The sequence below is a fragment of the Arachis hypogaea genome, chromosome 2 (genome assembly GCF_003086295.3).
Source record: "Arachis hypogaea cultivar Tifrunner chromosome 2, arahy.Tifrunner.gnm2.J5K5, whole genome shotgun sequence".
Classification (NCBI taxonomy): domain Eukaryota; kingdom Viridiplantae; phylum Streptophyta; class Magnoliopsida; order Fabales; family Fabaceae; genus Arachis; species Arachis hypogaea.
In genome coordinates, this window is record NC_092037.1 from 3,190,729 (window position 1) to 3,216,088 (window position 25,360).

General features: G+C 26.8%; 4 protein-coding genes across 4 annotated transcripts; all 4 read right to left on the reverse strand.

The window, feature by feature from the left end:
- Nucleotides 1–928: 928 nt before the first annotated feature.
- Nucleotides 929–6,377, reverse strand: LOC112762473 (cytochrome b561 and DOMON domain-containing protein At3g07570). Its single transcript, XM_025808317.2, has 4 exons — nucleotides 6,127–6,377; nucleotides 4,080–4,206; nucleotides 2,839–3,119; nucleotides 929–1,334 (listed from the first exon to the last, which is right to left on the reverse strand). Exons 2-4 carry the CDS (start codon nucleotides 4,129–4,131, stop codon nucleotides 1,038–1,040), a joined length of 630 nt encoding a protein of 209 aa, XP_025664102.2. The 5' UTR covers nucleotides 4,132–4,206; nucleotides 6,127–6,377; the 3' UTR covers nucleotides 929–1,037.
- Nucleotides 6,378–6,667: 290 nt separating this feature from the next.
- LOC112733230 (cytochrome b561 and DOMON domain-containing protein At3g07570) lies at nucleotides 6,668–15,282 on the reverse strand. Its single transcript, XM_025782124.3, has 6 exons — nucleotides 14,961–15,282; nucleotides 14,217–14,625; nucleotides 11,318–11,529; nucleotides 10,052–10,460; nucleotides 7,768–8,054; nucleotides 6,668–6,952 (listed from the first exon to the last, which is right to left on the reverse strand). The coding sequence occupies exons 1-6, from the start codon at nucleotides 15,141–15,143 to the stop codon at nucleotides 6,707–6,709; spliced, it is 1,746 nt and encodes a 581-aa protein (XP_025637909.1). The 5' UTR covers nucleotides 15,144–15,282; the 3' UTR covers nucleotides 6,668–6,706.
- A 233-nt stretch (nucleotides 15,283–15,515) lies between these two features.
- LOC112733240 (ribonuclease 2) lies at nucleotides 15,516–19,443 on the reverse strand. The gene is made up of 9 exons (XM_025782132.3): nucleotides 18,868–19,443; nucleotides 18,473–18,501; nucleotides 17,980–18,053; nucleotides 17,519–17,620; nucleotides 17,406–17,409; nucleotides 16,987–17,078; nucleotides 16,511–16,672; nucleotides 16,274–16,364; nucleotides 15,516–15,867 (listed from the first exon to the last, which is right to left on the reverse strand). Exons 1-9 carry the CDS (start codon nucleotides 19,119–19,121, stop codon nucleotides 15,815–15,817), a joined length of 861 nt encoding a protein of 286 aa, XP_025637917.1. The 5' UTR covers nucleotides 19,122–19,443; the 3' UTR covers nucleotides 15,516–15,814.
- A 1,390-nt stretch (nucleotides 19,444–20,833) lies between these two features.
- On the reverse strand, nucleotides 20,834–23,776 carry LOC112733247 (uncharacterized). Its single transcript, XM_025782140.3, has 5 exons — nucleotides 23,423–23,776; nucleotides 22,981–23,192; nucleotides 22,281–22,548; nucleotides 21,757–22,038; nucleotides 20,834–21,506 (listed from the first exon to the last, which is right to left on the reverse strand). The coding sequence occupies exons 1-5, from the start codon at nucleotides 23,699–23,701 to the stop codon at nucleotides 21,456–21,458; spliced, it is 1,092 nt and encodes a 363-aa protein (XP_025637925.2). The 5' UTR covers nucleotides 23,702–23,776; the 3' UTR covers nucleotides 20,834–21,455.
- Nucleotides 23,777–25,360: the final 1,584 nt, after the last annotated feature.

A 25,360-nucleotide genomic window follows, 5' to 3' on the forward strand; every position in this document is an offset into this window, starting at 1 on the left:
AACTATATATATTTAGACTAATTATTTTTTTATTTTTCTAGTATTATTATTTTTTAAATGTCAGCAATTATTATTTGATATATTAAAGATGGTACAATAATTGAATATTAGTATATTACAACCAGCACATCATATACTCAATGTTTTATATATTTATTTTTGGGTATATCCCTTCATATCTATGGTAATTAATGCAGCTATGATCCCCAGAAAACCATATACTAATGTGTTTTCTTTTTGTCCTTGGTTCAATTTGTATATACATTATCTATTAGCTCCGACCAAATTGATTGGCAACTTTATTAGATTAATAGATTTATTCTCTTCTGTGATTGTACGTGATTTCTTCTACTTTTGAAATAGCTAGCATTGTTATAGTTCCATTTATAATTTTGACCCATACTTTCATAAATACTAAACGACATTTCTAGAGGCAAGAAATAAAAGAAACAATTATATATATGGCAATAATCTTTTAGTTCAATAATTGAAGCTAATAAAGATATAGATTTATTCATAAATTTCCACACCTAAAATTGTTGAATGCACTAATAAGCTTTTTGCTTTCATAAATTGACGACATTTTTTAGGAATTATTAATTTTATTTAACATTATTCATACATAAAATACTATTCCTGATATTTGTATAAAAATATAGTGCTATTAATTAAATTTATATTTAAATTATTTTTAATTAATAAAAAATATTTTAATTGTTAAGAAAATACTAGAATAATGTTAAGATGGCAAATAAATTCCTAAGAATTTATAATTTGGACAAATTAATTTGTAAAGAAAAAAAAATACTAGCAATAAAGTCTTCTAGGATAATAAATAAATTAAAATATTTTATCCTAATTATATAGACTAATTTAAAGGTAGTGCATCTATATTTTCTATTATTATCATATATATAACATAATTGAATTTTATTTTACTTTTCCTTTGAAGAATTAATTATATTAATTATTAAAAAATACAAGAGATTATTATAAAAAGAAGTTACAAATAAATGATTATTGTGGAATCAAACTAATTAAGTTTGGTAAGCAAATTCCAAGGATTGAGGATGTGATGAATTATTTGTGGACTGAGTTTTTCTTCTGGCAACTATCCACATTCTTACCTCCAAAATTATGGTGATGATAACTAAGATGGCAATCGAAATTCCATAAGCAAGAAACCATTTAGAACCTTCCTTTGCTAAAGAGAGTCCATAAATTGTGTTTGCAATGGCGAATATAATCAAAATTCTCCCAATATAATGATGGTACCAATTCCAATATTTGCGTAATTTTGATTCTGGTTTTGGCCTTAATATGATTGCAAATACCTACATACAATGTCAAAGAACATGTAAATGTATTAATTAATCAATTAAACCAATCTATTATATATTATTAATTTTATAAGCAAAACATGCTATATGTAACTTTTCTTATTATAATTAAATTATTTTTTTAAATAAAAATTGTTTTCTTTTTCTTTTTTTTCTTTTCTATTTTTTTCATTCATTCATCTACTCTAACTTTCTTATATATTATTATCAATAACTAATTATAAATTTGACAATTAAAATATACCATATGATATTCTCTAATTATAATTGAAATTAAATTAAAATATTAAAACAAAAACAAAAATATAACTATATTATATTATATTATTAATCTAACAACCAAAATATGTCACATGATACTCTTTTATTAAAATTAAGATGAAATATTTTTCTCCAAAATTAATAAACTTCTTTTTTAATATATAACTTATAATTTATATTTTATATTTTATATTTTTAATATCTAATTATAACTTTATATATATAAAGAAAAAATATTATTTTTAAATAACAGACAACAAATGAATTATTTTTATTTATATAACAGATTTAAAATTTAATTAAATATAAAAATATACACATTAAATTCTTTCAAGTTTTAGATAATAAATATTAAAATTAATTAATATAAAAAATTAAACTATTTTTCATAAAAATAATAATTAAAAAATTTATTATTTAATTTTTTTCTTATCTTTAAAAAGCTTGATCTTTTTAACTAACAAAACTAAGATTTTTATTCCTTACGATCTTTTTATAAAAATAGTTTGATTCTATAAATTTTGTTTATCATAATTTATAATATCAAAACAAAATCAATATAACTTTAAAATATTTATATTTTTGTAATATTATTATCAACAAAAATACTAACAAATCAATAATTGTCTAGTCATGAATAAATTTGCCCGCTATTGTCAACTCCATGCGAACTACTTATTAATTGCTAATTGAATATATGAATGAATTTAAGTTGGACTTAAAAAAAAAAACATTTTTTTTGTGATAGTTCCTTAGCTTCTAATAATTGAGCATGTGTTTTAATTATATTTTTTATACTTACATGTATTATATTAATTTAATTGTAATCCGATCTTTTGCCAAAGAACAAATAAATAATTCACCAACAAGTTATAGACTTATAGCTCTACCTCCTCATTTTCACTTAAAAATGATGGATTTGAGTCTCATTTTTCACTTTAAAAAAAAAAGACAAATAAATAATTCTCTATTTTAAACGATAGGGTATCATCAATATTTAATCCAAAATTTTTAAACCGACACTCTTGCAAATAAAATCCGATCTGATTTTCTTGCTTACAATCTGTTTTCCAACATTACAATATTACAGACTATATAGATGAATTTATGGCCACACAAATTGTTAGTCGACTAATAAGATGAATTACTACTATAAAGATTTTATTGAAATTATTAAATTCAAAATATGGTAAAGTACAATATATAATATATAATTATATATTGAAGAAATATTTACCTGGAGGATTCCAAGGACAAGAATGATGATAGCTATATTTTTGTGATTATTGACATTGGCATCAACTTTCTTAGACAATGCATAACCAATTAAAATTCCAGCTGTTCCGGCAACAAAGCTAATTGTTTGAATTGAAGCATGCAAATAAAACCAAATTGGATCCCATTTCTTGAAATGCCTTGCAATTATGTAACCCATTATCATTAGAATGCTCCATGATGTCATGTTGATTACTCCATGGCTTCTTCGGAGTTTTAAGTAAGAAACTTCACTAGTTTCACCTGTTATATATTAATTACATATGAGCACAAATTAAGTTTAGAATAATGGAAGAAAACAAAAAAAAAAGAAATTAATGAGAAATATAATATTATATTATATTATATTATTCTATCTAATCAAATTATTCATTATGAGTGATGCCATTTAAATTAAATATCTAACATAAATTGAATGTCTATAAAATGGCTGTTTTTTTTTTGGAATGAAAGTAAAAATAGCGATATATTTTAATATTGTAATTTTTTTTATTTTTTATAAAGTGGTAGAATGTACATAAATTAGAGGGTCCGATCTCTGTACCTCAAAATTAATTTTTTTTAAACATAAATCGGACGGTCCGATTTGTGTACGTCTACAAATTAGACGATTCGATTTCTGTACCTCTACAAATCGAATAGTTCGATTTCTACTTTTCTAATTAAACGGTTCTACATTTGAAAATAATACTCTAACAGTCCACATTTAAAAAAAAAACACTATTATTACCACTCCAATATCAAAAACAAAAAATTCCTACAAGAAGTTTGGAATAAAATTTACGAATGATGGGTGAAAATTTTGTGTATGGAAATATTTTTGGCCTAGTACTCTAAAATAGGGTATGAGGTGAAACTCATGACTATGGATTTTGACTTTTGTACTTTCAAAAAGTCGAGAAGTATTTTTTATTTCTTTTAAATATATTGAAATAAAGGTTCAAAAATTATTTAATAATACAAAAAAATTAACTCATCAAAAAGAAAAAAACAAATAAATAAAAAATTGAAATCGAATTTTTTCTTATAAATATTATATTAAACAATTTAATTATTAAATATGTCAATTATTTAATTGTTTTAACTATTTTCTTTATACAAAAATATCTTTATGTGAGTATTTATCATATATTCTACATATATCTGAATTAACCAAATTCTTTATTATACATAATAAGATTAATTAATTTTTCATTCACTAACCTTGTGAATAATCTATGACTGTGGATATAGCATCACTATGTTGTTGCAACATGCCTTGAGTATCAGGAAAAACACCATTAGGTCCAATTGAATATATAAGCTTTGAAGAAGGTTGGTTAGTTTTCAACTGAAAAATCATGTACACTATTGAAGGATTAGGTCGAATAATTGTTTCATTCATGACATAGAGGTCTCCTTCTCCGGGAACCACCTCGCCGTCCGATAATCCTCCTATAACGATGAATTACACACAATTTTTTTTTATATAAAAAAATTAGCTAATTTTAGCAGTAGCGTTTTGTTACTATTTTAAAATAAAGAAATAAAAATATTATTGAAGACATAAATATGTTTGAGGAAAAAATAGAGACAAAACTTTAAAATTTTCTTTGTCTTAAGATGGATTTTAAGATGACATGATCCTTTATACTTTTCAAAGTAAAAGTACACATTTTAATATCTCAAATAAAAAGATTTTAGCTAGAGATACTTTAATTTATAACTATGCAAGCATCTCTTTTGTTCTTAATGTTTTACTAAAAACAATTGTTTACTAAAATGATGTGATGATATATATATATACACAAATAAGAGAAATTAATGTAATTCTCAAATTAAAATACACACTTCTATTATTTTTATACACTCTTACATACTCTAAGGATGAAGTTGTGAGGCTCCCAAACAGAACTACACTTGAGTATAGTTGTATCAAAAGGATAAGGTCGATCTAGTTGTAACACTTCAGAGGCACATGAATCTTGTGAACTCACAAGAGTACTTGTTGAGAGCAATATTATTAGGCAAAGGTATGTGATTATCTTCATTATTAATTATGTGCAATAATAATAATGAATTGGAGGACGCAAAAATCAAAGATAGATTGTAGCATATATATATATATATATATATATATATATATATATAGAGAGAGAGAGAGAGAGAGCTACTTAATCATTTATTTTTGTTAATTTATATATAGGAGTTATCGAAATGGTTGGATTATTAGCCGGTTAGAAAAATAACAAATTAGATGTATATATTTTTGTTTGACCAAATACACTGCGTACGAAGTTTCCTAATTGATAGGAAATTATTATTGATTGGACAAATAAAATTAATTAAAAGATAGATAATAACGTTTGTGAGATTAAGAATGTTTTGTTGGAACTACTAGTGTTTTATGTCCCTAGTTTTTTTTTTTTATTATTATGGTATTTTCTAACTTGATAGATCAATGACTAATTTATTACGGATTAGAGTTTTATTTTAAATTTATCATTGGCTAATAAATTACTACATACATAAGATGAATTTCAAACCATCAACATTTACTTAAATAGACTAATAAATTAATTACTACATCAACCCAACCTAATTTTTTTTTATGTCCCTAGCTAGTAGCTACTTTCTTCTTGGTTGTGTTCAGTGGGCCGAGTTTGCCTTTATAGAAAAAAGAGTTTGGAATCAAGTGATAAAAAAAAAACTATAATTCTTGTATCTTAGCTTTTAGACTTATACAATTAGATAGTGTTTGGTATGGGATATTGTGACTGAAATTGAAATATTGAGATTTGGTATTATATTTGGTGGTTAGAAATTGAAATTAAAATTTAAGTTTGCGATACAAAATTTCATTTCTTTTAGTACCTTCAGAAAATAGAAGCACAAAAAATCAGACTGAAATTTTGGAGACAAAAACTAAAATTTTAATAACTTTTTTTTTTCAAATGCCTTCATTTAAAATTTTATATTCTAAATCTATCATTCAAAATTCTTCCGTTACCAAGCCCTCACCTCTCATTCCCAATCCTACCTCACCTCTCATCCCACCACCACGCCTTTACTATCACCAAAATCTACCAACGACAACAATAATACCAAAAAACAACAACAATCTCATCAACTTATATTAAAATCAGATTCAGCAAAAAAATTTTAAATTATAATAGAAAAGAGAAGAGTAATGAGAGAGATTGAGGCAACACAAAACTGGAACTGAAGTGGTGCGACAAGCACAATAAAGAACAAAAGCGGCATGACGGACCTGAATATGGCGGCACGACTCAAACAGATGCAGGACAATGGCAAGCGCGAAACGAGAGAGAGAGAGGGAGAGGGTACAGTGGATCCGAACACGGGAGAAAGGACCAGGAGAGTAGGAGGATGATGATTGGATATTTTAATAGGGTCTGAGTTGTGCTGCCGGCAGCAGATTGGACGGAGGTTGCAGAGACTAGGAAGCATGCACAATTCGAGACTTCCAACAAAGAAGAAAGGAGAAAGAGAGTTGATCATACTCATTAATGGAAGGAGATTCGAGTTTTATAGTAAAGGTATTTTGGTAATTTTAAATATTTCAATCTATATTTTTATCTTAAACTAAATAAGATATTTAGACATAACTTAATTCTATATGCTTTATACTAAACATAATACAAAAATTTATCTTTGTCTCCCAATCTTTATCATTATTTCAAACACAGGCTAAAATTACAAAAATGATCAAAAATAAATAAGAAATTAATTAGCTTCCATCAAATAACAAAAAACTTAATTCATAATGATGAGAAGAAATAAACATACAATTTCTACAAAGAAATAAATTTGATAATAAAAAAATTAGTTTAGTCATCATCTTCTTCTAAACTACTCCACATGTTTATCTCAAAAAGGAATCCAATAAAGAGTAAAATGGCAAGAACAATTCCATAGCCAACCTTCCATGCGTTTCCTTCTCTGCCTAAATGAATTCCATAGAAGATGTTAGCAATGGCTAATATAATCAAAACTCTTCCTGTGTTGTGATGGTACAAATTCCAATACTTCCTCATTTTTGATGCCTTGTTAGGTCTAGCAAGCAAAGCCATCATCTGCACATGTAATATATATAATAATGATAATAAACAAAAGTAATACAAATTACTATTCTATAAATCTTAATTATTAGGTTCATATATATAATAATATAAGTAAATATGACTTGTTTCAAATTATATGCCCAAATCTATATATCTTTAGTCTATGATCTTTAATTGAAAAAAAAAATTGGAGATACATACTCTATCTTAATACAACCACTAGCTTTTTTTTTTTTTTGAAAATGATATTATTTTTATTTGCGCAGATATTAGAATCTTTATAACATGATATCAAAATTTTTATTATCTCAATCTTTAAAATTCATTCCTTATTAACCAAAAAAAATATTGTATAAAAAAATATATTAAAAATATAATTATTCATTTGTACAATTTTTTTTATCAACTTAGCCTTTAATTTTAGGATAAACAATTTCACATGATATGTACTTATTTTTATTATCAATAATATTAGAATTAGTATTAGACTTATATTTTACTTAAAGAATTAGGCTATAAATAGAAATATGAGATAATAGTATAGATATACATAATGGAATTGATGAAAACTCTAATTCCTCTCTTGATCCTAATTTTAGAGATCTTTATTATATTCTTTTTTATTTCTATCTAATTCTCTTTATCTTTTAATATAATATTGTATCATAATTATTAAATTTAAATAAAAATATTATCAAATTATTATTTTTTTGAAAATTTTCACATAAAATAATTATATTTTTTAAATTAACTAATTACTAAGAAGTAATAAAAAAATATATTAATTAATTAAAAAGAAGGAATAAAGTAATAAAGAATATATATACCTGAAGGCAAGCTAGGACAAGAATGATGATACCAAGAGCCTTGTGAAGAGAAACATCAACTTGGAGTTGATTATTAAGAACAAGCCCACTAATCACACCAATTATTCCAATAATAAAACCCAATGATTGGACTGAAGCATGAAAATAAAACCAAAATGGATCCCATTCCTTGAAATAACGAGCAACTATGGCTCCCATTATCACTAAGATACCCCATGCCACTATGTTCAACAATCCATGGCTTTTCTTCAAGTTCATAGAAGGGTTTTCCGATGAACTACTTGAACCTGGAAAAAAATATTAATAATGAATTAATTCTGTGATTATATAAAGGAAAAAAATTGATGATGATATTTAATTTAATTTTACATGAATCCATAAAGCTTGGGATTGATTTATTAAATATTGAGAAATTCTTATGTGAAAATTGTTACGTGTCACAAATCTTTCTAGCGAAAACTATATTTACAAAAAAAAAAAATTATGATGTAATCGATGAGGGAGCTACGTTAATGGAAAGGGGACAATGGTCCCCAAAAATTAATAATTTATATATATTAAGTCTCTAATTTTTTAGTTTAATTTTTTTTAATTTTCAATTTTTTTTAATTTATATTTTTTATGTTACTCCCTTCCAAAAATTTTTTTGATTCTGTTCCTGGATGTGATTAGACTATTTTATGGGCAAATGTATATCTTTAATTCATAACTAATTCCTTTTAAAAAAATATTAAAAGATTAGTAAAAATTATTATTTTAATCAGTAACTAATCAATAATATTTAAAAATATTGACTAAAAATATGTTATTAAATCATTAAATTAAAAAAATTAAATTAATAACTAAAAATATTGATTAAAAATAATAAATTCTACTATCCTTTAAACTTTTTCTTCATTTTATTCTCAATTTAAGTAAAGATATATGTGTGGACATCTTCTTGAAATAAATCATTCTAAAATTATAAGCACATTCCTTGTAAACTTACAACTACTCTATATTCCAATTAAAGATAAGTTTAAATGGGTAAAATTTTTCAAAAAGGTGGTTATAATTTTTAAAAGCACAAACGCCAATATATTTAATACAATTAAACACTCTTCTTCATGTTACTTAGGAAAAAAAAAAGGTGATATAGTAATGTATTAATAGTAATATCTTATATAATAGAGAAATTTAAATGAAAAAGGAGCAACAACATAATGTATTAATAAAAAAGGCACCAAATCCATGATAATAGAACTATAGATAATGTAGGTTGGTTTTGGTAGAGGGTCAATTTGGATCTTACATTCTAACCTATTTTAATTATAGCAATAATATGGTTATTAGATCAGAAAGTCCTTTCATCAACAACCAAAATTCAGTTTTGATAGTGACAATAATGGGCCATCGTAATCATGTGCCAAAGTTAATCACGTGAAACTACTTTAGAATATATAGTTATAATTTAAAAGCATCTTGATACTTATATATTTTACTATGCACCATTATCATTCCAATATTGATAAATTATGAATAAATAAATTTATCATAAAAATTAAAAGTATATATGGAATAGAGTAATTTATTCTTGAAACTTTTTTAGAAAATAATCAATTTTTTCTCATAAGAACATGCAATAATAAACTATTTTTCTATAGAAAATAATACTAAAGGAAAGAATTTTACATGAATTATTACTCATTTTATTATAAGACTTATTAGTTGTAATTTACATCTAAAAACCTTGGGTTAGATAAAAAAACAAACCAATTATAATAATTTAAATTTGAAAACACCCTTTTTCACTCCTATTTTGTTTAATTAATAATGTTGACATCATCATGAAACAATCAACTCCATTACCAACCAACCAACCATTCAAATCCATTGCACAAAATTAATATAATAATCTTACTACTAGATTACAAAATTGACCATTAATCTTTCTATTAACTAAGAATTTGTCATTTTCCTCTATCTAGTAGTTAATTACTATATTAATCAATCAATCAATAAATAGGATCATCATAAAAGAGAAAAGAACAAATTAAATTAAATCACACAAACACATGTATAATGATACGATTATGTTACGTGTACGTTAAAATTACTCGTCACAAAATTAGTCATTATTATAAAATACATGTTAGAATATAAATACACATTATTAAAAATAAATTAAACTACACGTATATTTATACAAAAATATATTAATAATTAATTTTAGTAATTGATTTTAGTATAAGAAATAACATTAATATATAGTGACCAAAAAAACATATATAATGATATGACAAACCTGTTGAGTAATCCAAAGTCATGGAGAATTTGTCTTGGTGCATGGAAAGTGCAAAACTTGGTGATGAAGGAAAGGTACCACTTGGTCCAATGGCAAAAATAACCCTTGAAAGAGGTTGGTTAGTTTGTAATTGGAAAACCATGTACAAAGTTGAGGATTGTGATGTGATTAAGGTTGAGTTGGTTAGAATGACTAAATTGCCCCTATCTGGAACAACCATGTTAGGTGTTGTCCCTGCTAGATAATATTGTTTCATGCCTCCACCAGCTCCATTATTTGTTGAGATCCAACCAACTATGGCACTTGCACCAACCATGCCTCCATTGGGTGAGAACCCTATTGCTATGTAGGAATTAGGGTTTGGTGCTGAGAGAATGAAGCTCCATGTGTTTGGAGAACTCTCAGAATACTGCATATAACAATATTCATATACACATATATATGATTAATTAGGTTTATTATGGAATAATTAATTTGTGTGCAATGGTTAATTAATTAGGTTTATTATGGAATAAAAGAATTTGATTCAATTAATTATCTATCAATAACTTAAAGTTTTACAAACATAAATATAAAAAAAATAAAACTATTTTAAATTTTCAGTATGTAACAACAATATAACTCTTAAATCAAATATATTTTATTAGTATGTATATACATATATTATTGTGTAATAATTTTTGTATATTGTCATTTAATCAAGCATATTATTTGTTTAGTAAAAATATCATTTTCCCCTTTCATATACTATTGTGAAAATTTATTACGTCTCTAAATTACATTAATTAAAAAATTACCAAAACTTATATACACAAATAATAAGCATCAACATGTGGGAAGAAATTCATATTTCATCAACTAAGAAAAAATAATGCTACAATACATTAAATCAGAAGAAATATTACACTCAAATTAAATACATAAATTTTGTTGAAATTCATTGTGCCTTACTTTTTCTACTTTTTTAATTAGTTCCAAAAAATAATTAAAAATTGTAATAAATATAGTATATGAATGATAATTAAGCACCACCACTTTCTTTAATTAATTTCTTATTTCAATAATATTGTAACTAAGAATTTCTCTAAAATGACTCCAAAATCACATTTATGATAATAATCTAATTATGAGGTATAGCCCATATAGGTCATTTTTATCAGTCATATGATGGAATTGATAGATATTGCAAGAAAAATATGAATTATTAAAATTTGTAAAGTTAGAAGAACAAAAAAAAAAAAAAAAATCCAGTGCATGTGCACTTACCCTAAGGATGAAACCTTGAGTATTCCAAACAGGAATACAAATGAGCTTTGTTGTGTCAAAGAAAAGAGGAGCATTTAGGTTCAGGTTTGAACCACATGAATCTCCTTGTGATGATAATGAACCATTGCTTCCATTATTTCCATTTGCTTGTGATGATGAAGAAGAAGAAGAAGAATTAGAAGTACTATCACCTTGTGAACTTCCAAGTTTTGCTGAAAAATGGAAACAAATAGTTAAAATGATGAATACTATAGATGCCTTCATTTCTATATCTCCTTAATTATTCTCCCTATAGTTTATGTTTAATTTGTATGCAAAAAGTATTAATTTTTGGCTCATGATATTTTTTTTCCTAAGTTAACAAGAAAGAGGTATTAATATTGGTATTAATATTTTAATAATATCAATGATTGTTTTCAACAAACATATATGGTATATTAGTTGGTGGAAGTTAACTTGCACCATTAGTCAAACATCCATGAATGATATATTAATAGTTATTTGATCAAGGAAGCAAAGCAATTATTATGTTAATTACTAAATAATAATAATTATTATTATGTTAATAAAACCAGGGACAATTATTAAAAAAAATCATATATTTTGTTGACTTAATAGTGACTATTATTCTTGAAGAAATGCACATAGTATCCATGCATTATTAGATTATTTAATTTTATGATTTTAAAATTAGAAATACATATATATCCACCATGCATGTATGTGATAACATCCAAGTGTGTAGATTTGCTTCTATAGCTACTAGAGTGGTGGAGGAACTTCCCCTTTGTATTTTTCCTTTTCTTTTTTGAAGTATAGGGTATCATTAATCATTAATTTAATTTATACATTAATTACTTTCATAGTTCCTTCCATGGATGATTATTGAAAATAATAACTTGAGAGTAAATAATTAAAGTTCTTGATTATTTTTCCCATTGAATGAATGTGAGAGTTTAAATATTAAATAGAAGAACTCTACTATTATTATTATTATTATTATTATTATTATTATTATTATTATTATTATTATTATTATTATTATTATTATTATTATTATCCACAACAATGAAATTTCAACTAATTAATTAAGATACTCCATTATTTTTTTTTGGGTGTAAAAAATATTCATATACCATGCAATAGTATAGTATATATATGTGCTTACATTAAAATTCTTATTTTTTTATTATATTAAACTCTATTTGTTGTTAAATAGACATTCACATTTTTAAGTATAAAAACAACATAGTTTCTTCCCAAGAGTATATATAGTCAAAGTTGTAATCAATAATTGTTTTGCTTCTTTACTTTCCCAAAAGTACATTCCTTCAGTTTCAAGACTCCGATCCAAGTCATGTGTTTTTTTTTATTTATTTATTTAAATCTAAAAAACTAGGTTCTTTCTTTCATTATTTGTTCTCTTTGATAAAAACCCCTCACCAACTCTATGCATGTAAAAGCCCTACAAATTATTTAGGTGAATGCATGATTAAATAAAGAATATATATTATTAAGCAATTAACATTATTCTCCACCACAACCATAATAATGAGCTATGATGACGTGTGTAATTGGCCTTTAGCCACTAATCTCATATACCTACTTATGTTAACCTTGAATCAAATCAAAAGAATGCAATCCAAAAGGGGAAAATGAAGAAAAAATTAATGTGCTATCCAAAATCCATATACTAGTCAATTAACAAACATGGCATGTTACCTTCTCATCATACTTTGCTTTACAATAAAGCAAAACAAAGCTAGTTATTATTTAAGACTTTTAAGTGAAAATATTTATTTTAAGAGTTTAATTTTGATTCATTATTATTATTATATAGAGAAATATTATTTTAGTTTTTAATATTTGAGTCGAATTTTTATTTAGTTCCAACTTTTTTGGACAGAAATAAATATTTAAAATATTAGAGACCAAATTAAAATTTAATTTAAATATTAAAAACTAAAATAATATTTTATTCTATTATATAATAATAAAATTTATAGTGACTATTTAAGTAATCATCATGAAAAATAATATACAGTAAATATTGACGTATGTCTTTATTTATTCATCTGATAGATATACATACGAGAGCAATTTATCCTCTAAACATTTTTCTAATTACTAAAAGAAGGAATAATTAACTATTTTTCCAAGATATCAAAATATTTATTGTATTTACTTTACTTTATTTAGTGTTTAGCAAGATGTTTAGAACGCTCTATCATCACTCCAAATTACCAAATCCTTATCTTAAATAACAACAATTCAAGAGTAATAAATAAAAATAACAATAGATTGATAAAAATAATATAAACTATGATTTACGGATACCGACACGAAACATGACACGACATGAGACATATGGACATACGAATTTTAAATTCTTTTAGGATATACGAACACACATATATATAACATATAAAGTATTTTTAGATAAATTATAATGATATTTTATATTTTATTGATATTAAAATAAAAATTAATATTTTAACTATTTTTAATGTATTTTCTTAGTTATATAAAGTATTTTAAATATTTTTTTATTTTAATAAATAATAATATATATAATTTTTAAATTCATTTCAAAAATACAAATTAAGAATAAGACTGAACATGTTAACATGTGATGATATTTAGGTGTGTTCAAATATATCCGAAAAAAAAAATTTTAGTCAAATCCAAAATGTGTCTAGTATACGTATACAAAGGAGTTATTAATAGAATTTTTTTTGGTGACTAGGAGTTATTAATAGAATAATCCATATATAATAAATACTTCAAAGAAGTTATTAATAGATATAAATGAATACTTCAAAGGAGTTATTAATAGAATAATCCATATATAATAAAACCACTTCTTAAATACTTAAAAAGAGTTAAAACTCATACTAACCTTTTGAATAATCAATTCTTTGGGAAATCTTGTCAAGGTGTTTTGTTAATGCAAAACTTGGTGCTTGAGGGAATAATCCAATGGAACCAGTGGCAAATATGATCCAAGACAAAGGTTGAGTAGTAGTTTGTAACTGAAACACCATGTATAAATGATTGGACTCTAAAGTGATAAAGGTTGAGTTGGCCACAACATTAAGGTTCCCTTTATTAGGAACCACTTGGTTTGGTGCATACCCTCCAAGATAATATTGCTTGATCCCTCCACCTTTTCCTCCTGATATCACCCACCCCACTATGGCACTTGAACCTACCATGCCACCATTGGTTGAGAACCCCATAGCAATGTAAGAATTTGTATATGGGGTTGAGAGAATGAAGCTCCAAGTGTTTCTAGAAGTTTGAACATACTGCTCCAAAAAAAAAATGCATGTATAGTAAATGATTACACGAATGTTTACATTGCTCTTGTTCTGTCAGAATATAGAAACATTTTATGTTGCTTTTAATTTCAGAAAATAAAAGACAGAAAATGAGGATAAGTTAAAAATGCTATGTCATGATGTGAATACAAATTTTAAGTATTTTATGTAATTTTTTAAAGTAGGGCAAAAAGGACAAGATAATGAAACAAGTTTTTATTATAGAACGAAATGTTGCCTTAAGTACTAGAGAATTCCTCTAGAATTGACCATACTTGTATGAAGAATATGTATATAATGAAGTTTAGAAGTGGTGCACCTACTCTGAGGATGAAACTCTGAGAATCCCAGACTGAAAGGCAGTGAAGGTTTGTTATATCAAAAGGGATAGGAACTCTGAGGTTTAGATTGATGTTGCATGAGTCAGATTTTGGTTCTGAAATTGGAAGAAAGAATAATCCAAGAAAAGTTGTAGTTACCAAGAGGAGTGGTAGAGATGGCTTCATTTGTTTCTCTGTTATGGATGTTGCTGTGGTTTTAGATTGAAAGAAAAATGTGTTGAGATGAGGGCATAAGAGATCTATATGGTAAGGTTTAAAACATTACTGTTTCTATTGAAGCAGAAAATCAAAGAATGTAATGATTGCCATGGTTCAACACTTCATCTAACTTGGTGCTGGGGCATTCTCAATTATGACCATATAGTAACACATTAAATTATTGTTCAATAATGTGTCTTTTTTTTCCCTACTAGGTGACACTAATTAATTGGTGGGTTGTGTATCAAATAATTTGTTTTTTTTTTCCCTGTTGTTTCCCAAAAATGTAAAATGTATGTAAAGAAACAGAGACGTATGCATATTATATAGTAAAGTATATGATGAACTAATTTAGAATAAGTATATTATTCCGAATTGCTTGTGATACATCAACATGGTTTATTGTACAAAAGAAACAGATGAAAGCCCTGCTTCCATATTGTAGAAAATAATAATTTTCATCCAGTTCTTTCACTTTTCTGGCTAACCTAAGGTGGTTTAAGGTCTCAAACCAACCTTCCAGTTCTAAACTAGAATCCAACTCTGTCTCCAAATAGATAAATGGTACAACAACATTCACACATTTATTCATGTGGCCTTGTTCATTTGCAAGGTACAAGAAGCAGCATGCAATGGCCTCAAAGAGCAGCAGCCAATTCCGATCTTTCAAGTCCATCTTCATAGCCATGCTCTGCACATGCATAATAGCACAGATGATTAGAGAAGGGAAATGGAATGAATTCTTCTAATCGAACTTTCGTCGAATATGCTAGATATTAGATCAAGATTCCGATTCAAGACTACCAAAAATGGGCTAATGTTGAGACTTGAGAGGCTAATACGAGCTCATTCGGTTTCTATTTTTGTTTTCCATGTTTTGGTTTTAAAATAATGTGAAGAAGAAGATGAAAATACAAAATTCGTTCATTTCTTCTTGTTATCGCTTTTTTTCTTCACAAAATCTAAAAAAATAGACTAAAAATAATAACATAAAAGGCCCTAATATGTTTCCTCCAATCAGTCTGCTCATATGCAGAATTTAGAGAATTATTTTTTATAGTTAAACTGGTACAGAGATGAAACAATAATTGACTTACCCAATGATTTAATTTCTGGCAAGCTAACATATTGAGGACAGGATTCTGATGAAGTAACCATTCGGTTGGTTTGAAGAACGCAATCCCTTGGCTGCAAGAAAATAATTAAAAATAGTGTTTGAATAGGATACATGGCAATTACAGACTTAGCTAGTCATTCTAAAGTTTGCACAAGATACTTTTGTTTTTCTGTTTTTCATATGCTGAGTATATTACAGACTAGAATCCAATACCAACCTTAAAATCCTTGTAGAAACATAGTCGAATTTCCTTAATAGCATCTTTTTGGCATATTACTGAAGGAGTTAGATGGAAAGCATTCTCAATTGCAGCAATAATGCCTCCGACTGGATACTTTTCTGAATTAGACGGAACATATCCTTCTTCATTTAGAACTTTCTGCAACAATGTTTTAAAAAAAGAGAGAAAGAAAACACGAGTGAGAGTACGCTATGATGTAAATGTAACCATGCATTCAATCTTTACAATCAAAGGTATAAATAAGTCTTGTCCCACTAACTAGAGTTAGATTCTCTAGTTTTACGGCCACAGGAGGGGACCCTTAATCTTCAAAGTGCATTATTCAGTAAAACAAGTTTGATATCTTGTCTGGCAGGAAAAAGATTAACTTATTGTTGCATTTTGATTATGATATTATTTCATAATAAAGAAGTTTATGGATACCAGAAAAAGAATATGCCCAATGAACTTACTGTAACATTATAGTTGAAATAGAGGTTCAGCGTTATCAAGAAATAATTATATTCGTCTAGGATCACAGGTTTTGCACATGTGCCATGCTTCTCTGCAAGAGAAAGTACAATATTAGAAAACTGGAATTTTATACAAGAAAATCACAAAATTCTGTCTCAAAGAAAATATCAGGAAAAATAAAATAAAATAAAAATACACAATGTGTATTGCAAGGAAAATTATGTTATTGTTTAAGGTATATTTGAAACTTTGAACACCATTTGTGTACCAATTTAATGTTGCAAGTAACAGACTCCACCCAAATGTAGCAGACTTTTTTGGAAAACAGCTCAATTATTACAGTCAAAAGCAAAATAGTATTGAATATCACTAAACATGTTGAATTGTGTAAGTCGGCAAAAGTGTGAAAGATTATTACCCCACTGCAAATGCGCAACACGGCAGCCCCAGGAACATAGAACAAAAGACACACTATTAGATTCCATAATAACTGGAGTTTAAACATGAAACTAAGTAATTTTCAATGACCACCTCATGACCCCAAAATGTGCCTTTTCCGCCATGGCAATTTGATGTTTTGCTACAGCTGTACGACGGCCAATATCGATCTAAAGCACTCTGCAATGCCTCTACCTAAACAAAAGATGGAACAAAAGGAATTAGAAAAAAAAGTGAAAATTGAAGATAGCAATGCTGATAGTAGACTCCAACAAAATAAGTAAAAGTAACATCAACATAACCAAAACACAAATGTATAACCAGTAATAGAGGTCAAAATTGCAGTTGCAACAAAAAAAAAATGTAAAAATGTCTTTCCTTTCTTCAATCAATACAATTGCTGTAAAAACATTTGCTACAACTTTCTAATATAACTTGGCAAGGTAAGGTTAATCAGGTTCTATTCTTTTGAACCAGCTGACAGCTAATCCATGAAAACAAATATAATTGATTTTTGATCAAATGGTTTGTAACTCAAGGTCACATAACCATACCTCTTTTGGATTAAAACTCGGTCCATTGCAGCATTCTGGCCATGTTCCATCATTATAGTCAGTCCAGAGTCCATCTGTCACACAAGTAGATAGAAACCCGTAAAATATTCGTTTTAGAAAACTCCAGAGTTTTTAAGAATGAAAAGCAATTTTTAAAATCCAAAAGACATAGCATAATTAGGGTGCTTTTGTTTCCGGTTTTTCTTTTTCCTGCTGAAAATAATAAATAAGTTTTGACATAATTGTATATTCAAAATTCAGTTTTCAACTATTTTAACCAAAAAAACACCATACAGAATAGCTTCTGATTAAGATTTGTTTTCAGCTTTTTAGTTATACAACAAAATCAAGTTGTAAAAGCACTTTTAACAATCAGTAACAATTGCAAGTCAACTTCCCAGTGTGTGTTCAAAACATCATCAGAATTTCTCAATGGTCAAGATTTGCGAAAGAAATAAACAACAATAACCGCAAAAAAAAAACTCATACTCACGTATGGTGAATACTTGAGGAGTGTCAGCTCTGAAAAGGAAGCCACAAACAAAAATATGTCAGCCACTTCTCAAGTGTTGAATTTGTTATATAAGACAATGAAAACAACAAATATATAACAAGACATCACATTATAAATCATATCTATATTAAAAGCCATTTAATATAAGCATTATTCGTAGCTATAAATTGATGTATGCTTAGCTCATCTTCAATCCTATCATTTATTTGCTTCAGAATTTTAAGCTGAGTTCCGAAAAACATTGACTTTTACTTACCAAAGGAAAAATTAAAAATAAAATATATAACATTTAACAAAACGAAAGAGCAATGCTATCAATGATAATCAATAATGAAAAAAATTGGAAGAGGAAGAAGAAAAGGGAGAAACTTTACCCTCTGCAGCAACCGTTTTTGGCGCAACATTTCTTGACACCGTTGCACATAGTTCCCGGCCATTGCAACGACAACGCGAAATAATCGAACTCTCTCTGCTTCTTCCCTAATCCTCCTCCAACTACGCTTTCAATTTCATCCAAATCTTCTTCCATCACCGAGAAGCCACTATCGGCGGTGACAACCACAGCGGCGGCGGCGGCGGCGGCGAGGAGCAGAAGGAGAAGAAAAGCTCGATCGGAGGAGCGAGTCATCGTCAATGGCGAAAAAGGAAAAAAAATTGTTTGGTTTGTGTTTGGCGCTTTGCAATCGGAATATGCAAAACGTGAATTCGAATGCGATATTTTATGAAAAAGATCGAAGGAAAATAGTCAATTGGTGAAGTTGAAAAAAAAAATTGAATTGCGCGAATCTCGAGAATCCAGGTTTCGCACGAAACTCGGAACGGAACTCACCCTAATTGGAATATTCTCTCTTCCCTCCAATTTTGTGATTCGGATATGATTTTGCTCAATAATTGTTTATTAAATTTAATAATAAATTGAAAATCAATCAAAGTCATATCAATTTAAATTTGATTGCATCATTGAATTAGATTTAAAATTTATTTACCAAAATCTATTCGATTCAAAATGCTGAATACGGTGCTAATGGTTATAACTCAAGTGACCTTTTACTCACTTAAAAAATCGTAGATTCGAATTTTTTATTTTTGATAAAAAATACTAAATATTATAGCATAGTATTATTTTATTATCGAATTTAATAATTTATTTTTAATATTTTTAAATTATATTATTTAGATATTATTATTGTTTAATTAATATTTTATTATTATTGGTTTATTTATTTTATTTACTTAAAATTATTTTTATTTTTAATAATAAAATTTTAATTATACCCATCTCAATAAAACAGAAATAATTTGGATCAAAATTCATTGGATTGGATTAGGTTGGAAAACAAAACTAGATGATACATTTCAAATTTGTATAGGATTGATTTTTTTCCCATCAAAACCTTGCAAATTGTTCTTCGGAAAAAAAAAAGATTAATCATCGACATATGTGAGCTTTATTTTTTTTTTTAATTTAACGGTGATTAGATCCTTAATTTTTTTAGTTTATCAATTTTCTGAGTTTGATGCAATTACAACATACTGTTTCTCATGAAATTAACAATTTTTGTTTATTGAAAAGTTAATGTAATTAAAACTAGACATACTTTTATTTGGATATATTATTTTTTAATGCATAAATAACAAAAGAGAGTTAATTTGAGAACGAAGAAATAATAATTTTAGTTTAGAGACCATTTACAAGCTTTTTGTTTTGGGCAGTTCTTGATAATTATTTTTCATAATCAAAATGCATAATTAAATCAACCAACTAATATGTAGCTCAATTGACAGAATTGTCTTGCTCTTTTCCAAAAAAAAAAAAAATCAAATCAAAATTCTTACTACAAATTATGGATATGGGGTAAGGGTGTGTGATTTTCATCTTTTTAATGTACAAAGTACAAACAAATAAATTTTTTGCTCAATAATGCATTTAATAGAAATGGGACCAGATGATTCAATACACTTCCTTGTTAGCTTCACATTGTTTTCAATAATATTAATAATGATGAAAAATATCTCACATTGTTTTCACTTTTCAATAATATTAATCATGATGGAAAAAAAATCTATTCCTGTTACTAAATGGTCACAAGTTGAATCGTTAATGGGTCAGGCTGAATTGTCCGAACTTAAATGGGCCGATGAAGCAAAAACATAAGGCCCAATTGAATAATCCCTTTCTAGAAAGGACGTGGGCAGAGAAAATGGTTTTGCTGAAGCCATTGCATATTACTCATATGAAAACTATCTCAAATTTAGGCGCAGTTTAATTGGTATTTTTTTTTAGTGTTTTCAGTTGTTAAAATTTTAAAAAGAACAAAAAATAAAAATATAGAATGAAAATAAAAAACATAATTTTATTTTTTTAATAAAATTATAAATATAAAAAAGAAAATAAAAACATACAATACAATCACGTTTTTTTTTGGTGTCTAAACAAGGAAAGAAACAAAGCAAAAACTATCCTAAATCCGAGCGGATGATTCGTTGAAGATCAACACAAGGCTCAGACCAAATAACATGATTAGAGTTATTCTTGGCACTATATTTAGCCATCCAATCCGCAGCTCTATTTGCTTCTCGGGACACCCATTCAACGTGAACAAGCCAAGGACGAGATAAAAGCTCCTGAATCTTGTGAACCAAATCTGTTACTTCAGATGAATACCCACTTGTAAGCTCATGCATGATGGGCAGAATGTCAAGGCAATCCGTTTCACATATAATATCCCTCAAACCGCAATCCCAAGCTAAAACCAGCCCCCTCCAAGCAGCAAATAATTCACATCTGATTATAGACCAAGGGGGAATGCTTCCAGAGCAGCCCGAGATCCAATCTCCCTTAGAATCTCTAATAATACACCCAAATCCCGCTAAATTTGAATCCATATACAAGCTTGCATCACAATTAACTTTAAAACTATTACCTACCGGTGGTTCCCAACACAGGCAATTTCGGAGAGACCTAAAGGCATTGCTTCGATTCCTGTAAACCTGTAAGTCCTTGGCGGTAATTCTGGCCAAGGCAACACAATACAATCACGTTTGAAAACAAAATTAACTGAACTTAAATATAAATTAAAGATAATTCGGTTATAATCTTAACTAAAAATAATTACAATCCAATTTATTGAAATTAAATACCAGACAAAAACGATAAAACCTAAATCTAACCCTAACTAAGCATAACAAGTTAAATTTAAAATAATAACAAACTTATTATATATATAAAATACTATCATAATGCACTACTACTTTTCACCCACTAATTGTGTTCTGAGAATAGCTTCATTCACTTCCGCCATTAACGGAAACATGTGCCCTGAACCTGGCAATTCATGGTATTTAATCCATGGAATGTTTTGACCAATATATCGTTGTAGCATAGTAGGGACAAGTTTATCTTCCTCCCCTTGCCATAGATGAACTTGTCCTTCATTATTTGGAAAAGGATTTTCAATTTCAAAGGGATCAAAATCCCAATTTCCAAATCCAACGATCATGTCTCGGCAAACAGATTCAGATTCACCTTGTTGTAACACTTGTGACTGCAACAAAAAAAAATTTAGTATTATTTATGAGTTTAATATTTCAAGAAATTAAATTCAATTTTTCAAAACACATTTTTAAGATTTTAATTTTGATATGTAATATATTTATGTAAGACTGTTTACAAAGATAATAGGTTAAAATTAAATTCATGTTTTTATATTAAAACATCTTGTTTTAGGTATTAATTTTTTTTTTTTTATATAAATTGGCTAGGTAAATGAAGTAAGAATTATATAACCTGATATTGTCTTGGTGGAACGTTAGGAGAAAAGAGCAAAGATAAATCTTGCTGAGATAAAATAGCTGGATTCTGTGACAAAACACTTGATGCTGGAAACCACTTCTGAGTCATCCACCAATATGTCAGCCATGGCAGGTGATGTGCAACTCCAACTGCCCATTGATCTTGCCTTGGTTGTTTGGAATAAGCCATTTTCGATAACTTGGAAGGGAAGCCACTCCACCAATAGTTAGTCACGGGTGTCATCAATGTTGCTCCAGCAAGTCTGTATTTAATAAAAATATTTTTAATATTTAATTTATTTTAATTTTATCAAAAATATTGATATAATAATTATAAAAAAATATTAAAAAATTATCAAAATTTATTATTGGTAGTCATTATTTAATTATTAATTCAATTTTTTAGTGTAGTAAATTAATAATATTTTTTTTAAATAAATAAATTCAACGCAACAAAGAAACTAAACAAAAAATATAATAATCAATTTACAGTCATCTTTAACATTGTCATTAAGAACTATTAGGATCAACTCTAATAAATTAACAATATATTTTATCCCATTATTTTAAATATTAATAACAAACTAACAACAAAAAAATAATAAATTCTACCGAAAAATTCTAGTTTTACTCTTAATTATATGCTAATATAGCAGTGTCACACGTTAGTATAGAATTACTTGAACATATCCTACCTGTGAGGAATGTACTTGAGGAGACCCCAAACAGCTTGACCTCCCATGGAGTATCCAATGGCATAAAATTTGGGTCCAAGTTGCAGCTTATCAGCAAGCTCTTCAACATCAAAAGCCAAGCTTTTCGGAGTTCGGTTAGGATCCGGATCACTCTCACCATATCCTGGTCTATCAAAAGACACAATGTATGCTCCCAGTTCCTCAAGAACACCCTAATCAATCATCATTATCACCATCACCAATATAAAACTAAAGATTTAATAAGAATAATGTTAAAAAATTATCAAAATTTATTGATTTTGATTGTCAATTAGTTAAATTACTAAATTAAAAAAATTAAATTAAAAAATTAAATTTATAACTAATTGATAACCAAAAGTAATAAGTTTTGATCGTCCTTGTTATTTAAAAAAGAAATACTGAATATGAAAGGAAGAAATACCGGACGAAGGATATCTGCAATGGCAGTATCATGTCTAGAAGATGCAAAACCATGCATAAAGACGATCTTATTCTTGGCCAATTCTTTTGGAACACCAAATTCTTTGTACGCCAAATGTCTGCCATCTCGCAGCCTTATTCTTGATGACGTAATCACCGGAGGTTTTGGAGGAGCTGCCCGGACTGCCCGGTATGCCAACGCTCCGCCTATCAATGGAACCAACAAAAGTGCATTTGTTTTTAATGCCATTGTTTTGGGGATAAAAAAAGAAATCACCATTAATTGAATAATGAATATAGAAAAGTGTGAGGAGTTCAACTGAACCCCTAGTAGTGCATGCTTTTATAGTCGAAGAAAAAATAAAAAATTTCTACGTTTGCAAGGGCTGAGATTCTCTAGAAATTAGGGTTGATTCATTAAAATAAAAGAAGAAAAGAATATATTTTTAAAGTTTATCTTTTAATCAACCTTTAAATTTAATTATTTTATTATATTATTTTTTTAATTTTTATTTAATCATACTTTTTAAATTTTAGGATTTAGTAACACTTTTATTAATTTAAAATTTAAGTTTTAAACACGCAGACAAATTTCCACGTTTGTAACTACCTCAGATTCCCCAGAAAGTAGTTATTCGTTTTGCTCAGTTAGAACCAATGGGGATTTGACACGTCATCAAATGCAACTTGTGCAGCAAGGTGTAAGAACTTGAACCTTGGGGAACAAGTTCTACATTTTTTGACGAACAAGACAGCAACTAACCCTATTTTCTCTCTTATCCATATGTCAATTATTATACTAATTTTGTCTTATAGTGGATATTGATTACTATACTAATTTATGTATATATTTTTTTAGGATTTGGCTATTTTAAAATTGTTCGTTTACTTTAGAGAGAAAAGTAACGCAATTTAAGTCATTGATAATATAAATGGTTCTGATCATCTTAAATAAATAAATACATTAAAAGAAGTTAAAAGTAGATTTTTTTAATAAGATTTATTAAAAATTGTGCGACAACTGCAGTAGCTTCCAAGACCGCGTGACTTCTTCCTTTTATTTCATCTTTTTATTTTATTTAATTTTTTCTTTCTTTTTCTTAACAAAAAAATTATTTTCGGTTCTATTTTTTCACAATATTTAATTCTCTTTTTATGTTTTATTATCATATTTTTTTATAATATTATTATTGTTTTGGTTATCTTCTTTTTTATTTTTTTCTTCTGTAACTTACATTTAAAGTTTTGTCATGAAAGAAATTAATAGTGATCACTAATAATTTTTCATCTTTTTTAAATTCTGAATAATTTTTTGAAAAATCTGATAAAAAAATAAAATTAATTAATTTAAATTAGGTCAAAAAATGTTTTTTATTTTAATATAAAAAAAACTCATGTAAATGTACTCAATTTTTTTTAGATAAATTATAAATGTACTCATTTTTTTGTTTATACTTGAAATAAAAATCTAACGGAGAACAAACTAAAGAGTGTTTAGAATAACTAATGATGTGATGTTGATTTAATAGATCTCTAATAAATTTATATTGATATACATTAAATTAATTTATTTATATGTTTATATGTTTTTATGTGTTTATGATATTTGTTTTATGTCTAATGTTATAGTTTAAATTTAAATGTATGATTGGTTAAAGAAAATATATTATCATAAAAATAGAGTACATTTATCTAAAAAAGATTGAATATATTTACATGAGTTTTTATTTATATTAAAATAAAAAATAAATAAATAACATTTCTTGACCTAATTTAAATTACTTAATTTTATTTTTTTAATCAGATTTTTTAAAAAATTATTCAAGATTCAAAAAGATGAAAAATTATTAGTCATCATCATTAATTTCTTTCATGATAAAACTTTAAATATAAGTTACAATATCATAGAAGAACATGATAATAAAACATGAGAAAAGGA

What these genes read in the sequence shown, in the direction of transcription:
- LOC112762473 (XM_025808317.2), bottom strand. Translation starts at nt 4,131, where the DNA reads ATGTTGCAACAACATAGTGATGCTATATCCACAGTCATAGATTATTCA. An exon ending in AGTCATAGATTATTCACAAG is followed by an intron (nt 3,120 to 4,079) that starts GTTAGTGAATGA and finishes AATATATAACAG; the next exon opens with GTGAAACTAGTGAAGTTTCT. An exon ending in TTGTCCTTGGAATCCTCCAG is followed by an intron (nt 1,335 to 2,838) that starts GTAAATATTTCT and finishes CATTGTATGTAG; the next exon opens with GTATTTGCAATCATATTAAG.
- LOC112733240 (XM_025782132.3), bottom strand. Translation starts at nt 19,121, where the DNA reads ATGACTCGCTCCTCCGATCGAGCTTTTCTTCTCCTTCTGCTCCTCGCC. An exon ending in ATTTCAACTATAATGTTACA is followed by an intron (nt 16,673 to 16,986) that starts GTAAGTTCATTG and finishes ACATTGTTGCAG; the next exon opens with AAAGTTCTAAATGAAGAAGG. An exon ending in GCCAGAAATTAAATCATTGG is followed by an intron (nt 15,868 to 16,273) that starts GTAAGTCAATTA and finishes ATGCATGTGCAG; the next exon opens with AGCATGGCTATGAAGATGGA.
- LOC112733247 (XM_025782140.3), bottom strand. Translation starts at nt 23,701, where the DNA reads ATGGTGATTTCTTTTTTTATCCCCAAAACAATGGCATTAAAAACAAAT. An exon ending in CTCAAGTACATTCCTCACAG is followed by an intron (nt 22,549 to 22,980) that starts GTAGGATATGTT and finishes TATTAAATACAG; the next exon opens with ACTTGCTGGAGCAACATTGA. An exon ending in CTATTCTCAGAACACAATTA is followed by an intron (nt 21,507 to 21,756) that starts GTGGGTGAAAAG and finishes TGCCTTGGCCAG; the next exon opens with AATTACCGCCAAGGACTTAC.
- LOC112733230 (XM_025782124.3), bottom strand. Translation starts at nt 15,143, where the DNA reads ATGAAGCCATCTCTACCACTCCTCTTGGTAACTACAACTTTTCTTGGA. An exon ending in CTCAAGGTTTCATCCTTAGG is followed by an intron (nt 10,461 to 11,317) that starts GTAAGTGCACAT and finishes TGTTATATGCAG; the next exon opens with TATTCTGAGAGTTCTCCAAA. An exon ending in GACTTTGGATTACTCAACAG is followed by an intron (nt 8,055 to 10,051) that starts GTTTGTCATATC and finishes ATTTTTTTCCAG; the next exon opens with GTTCAAGTAGTTCATCGGAA.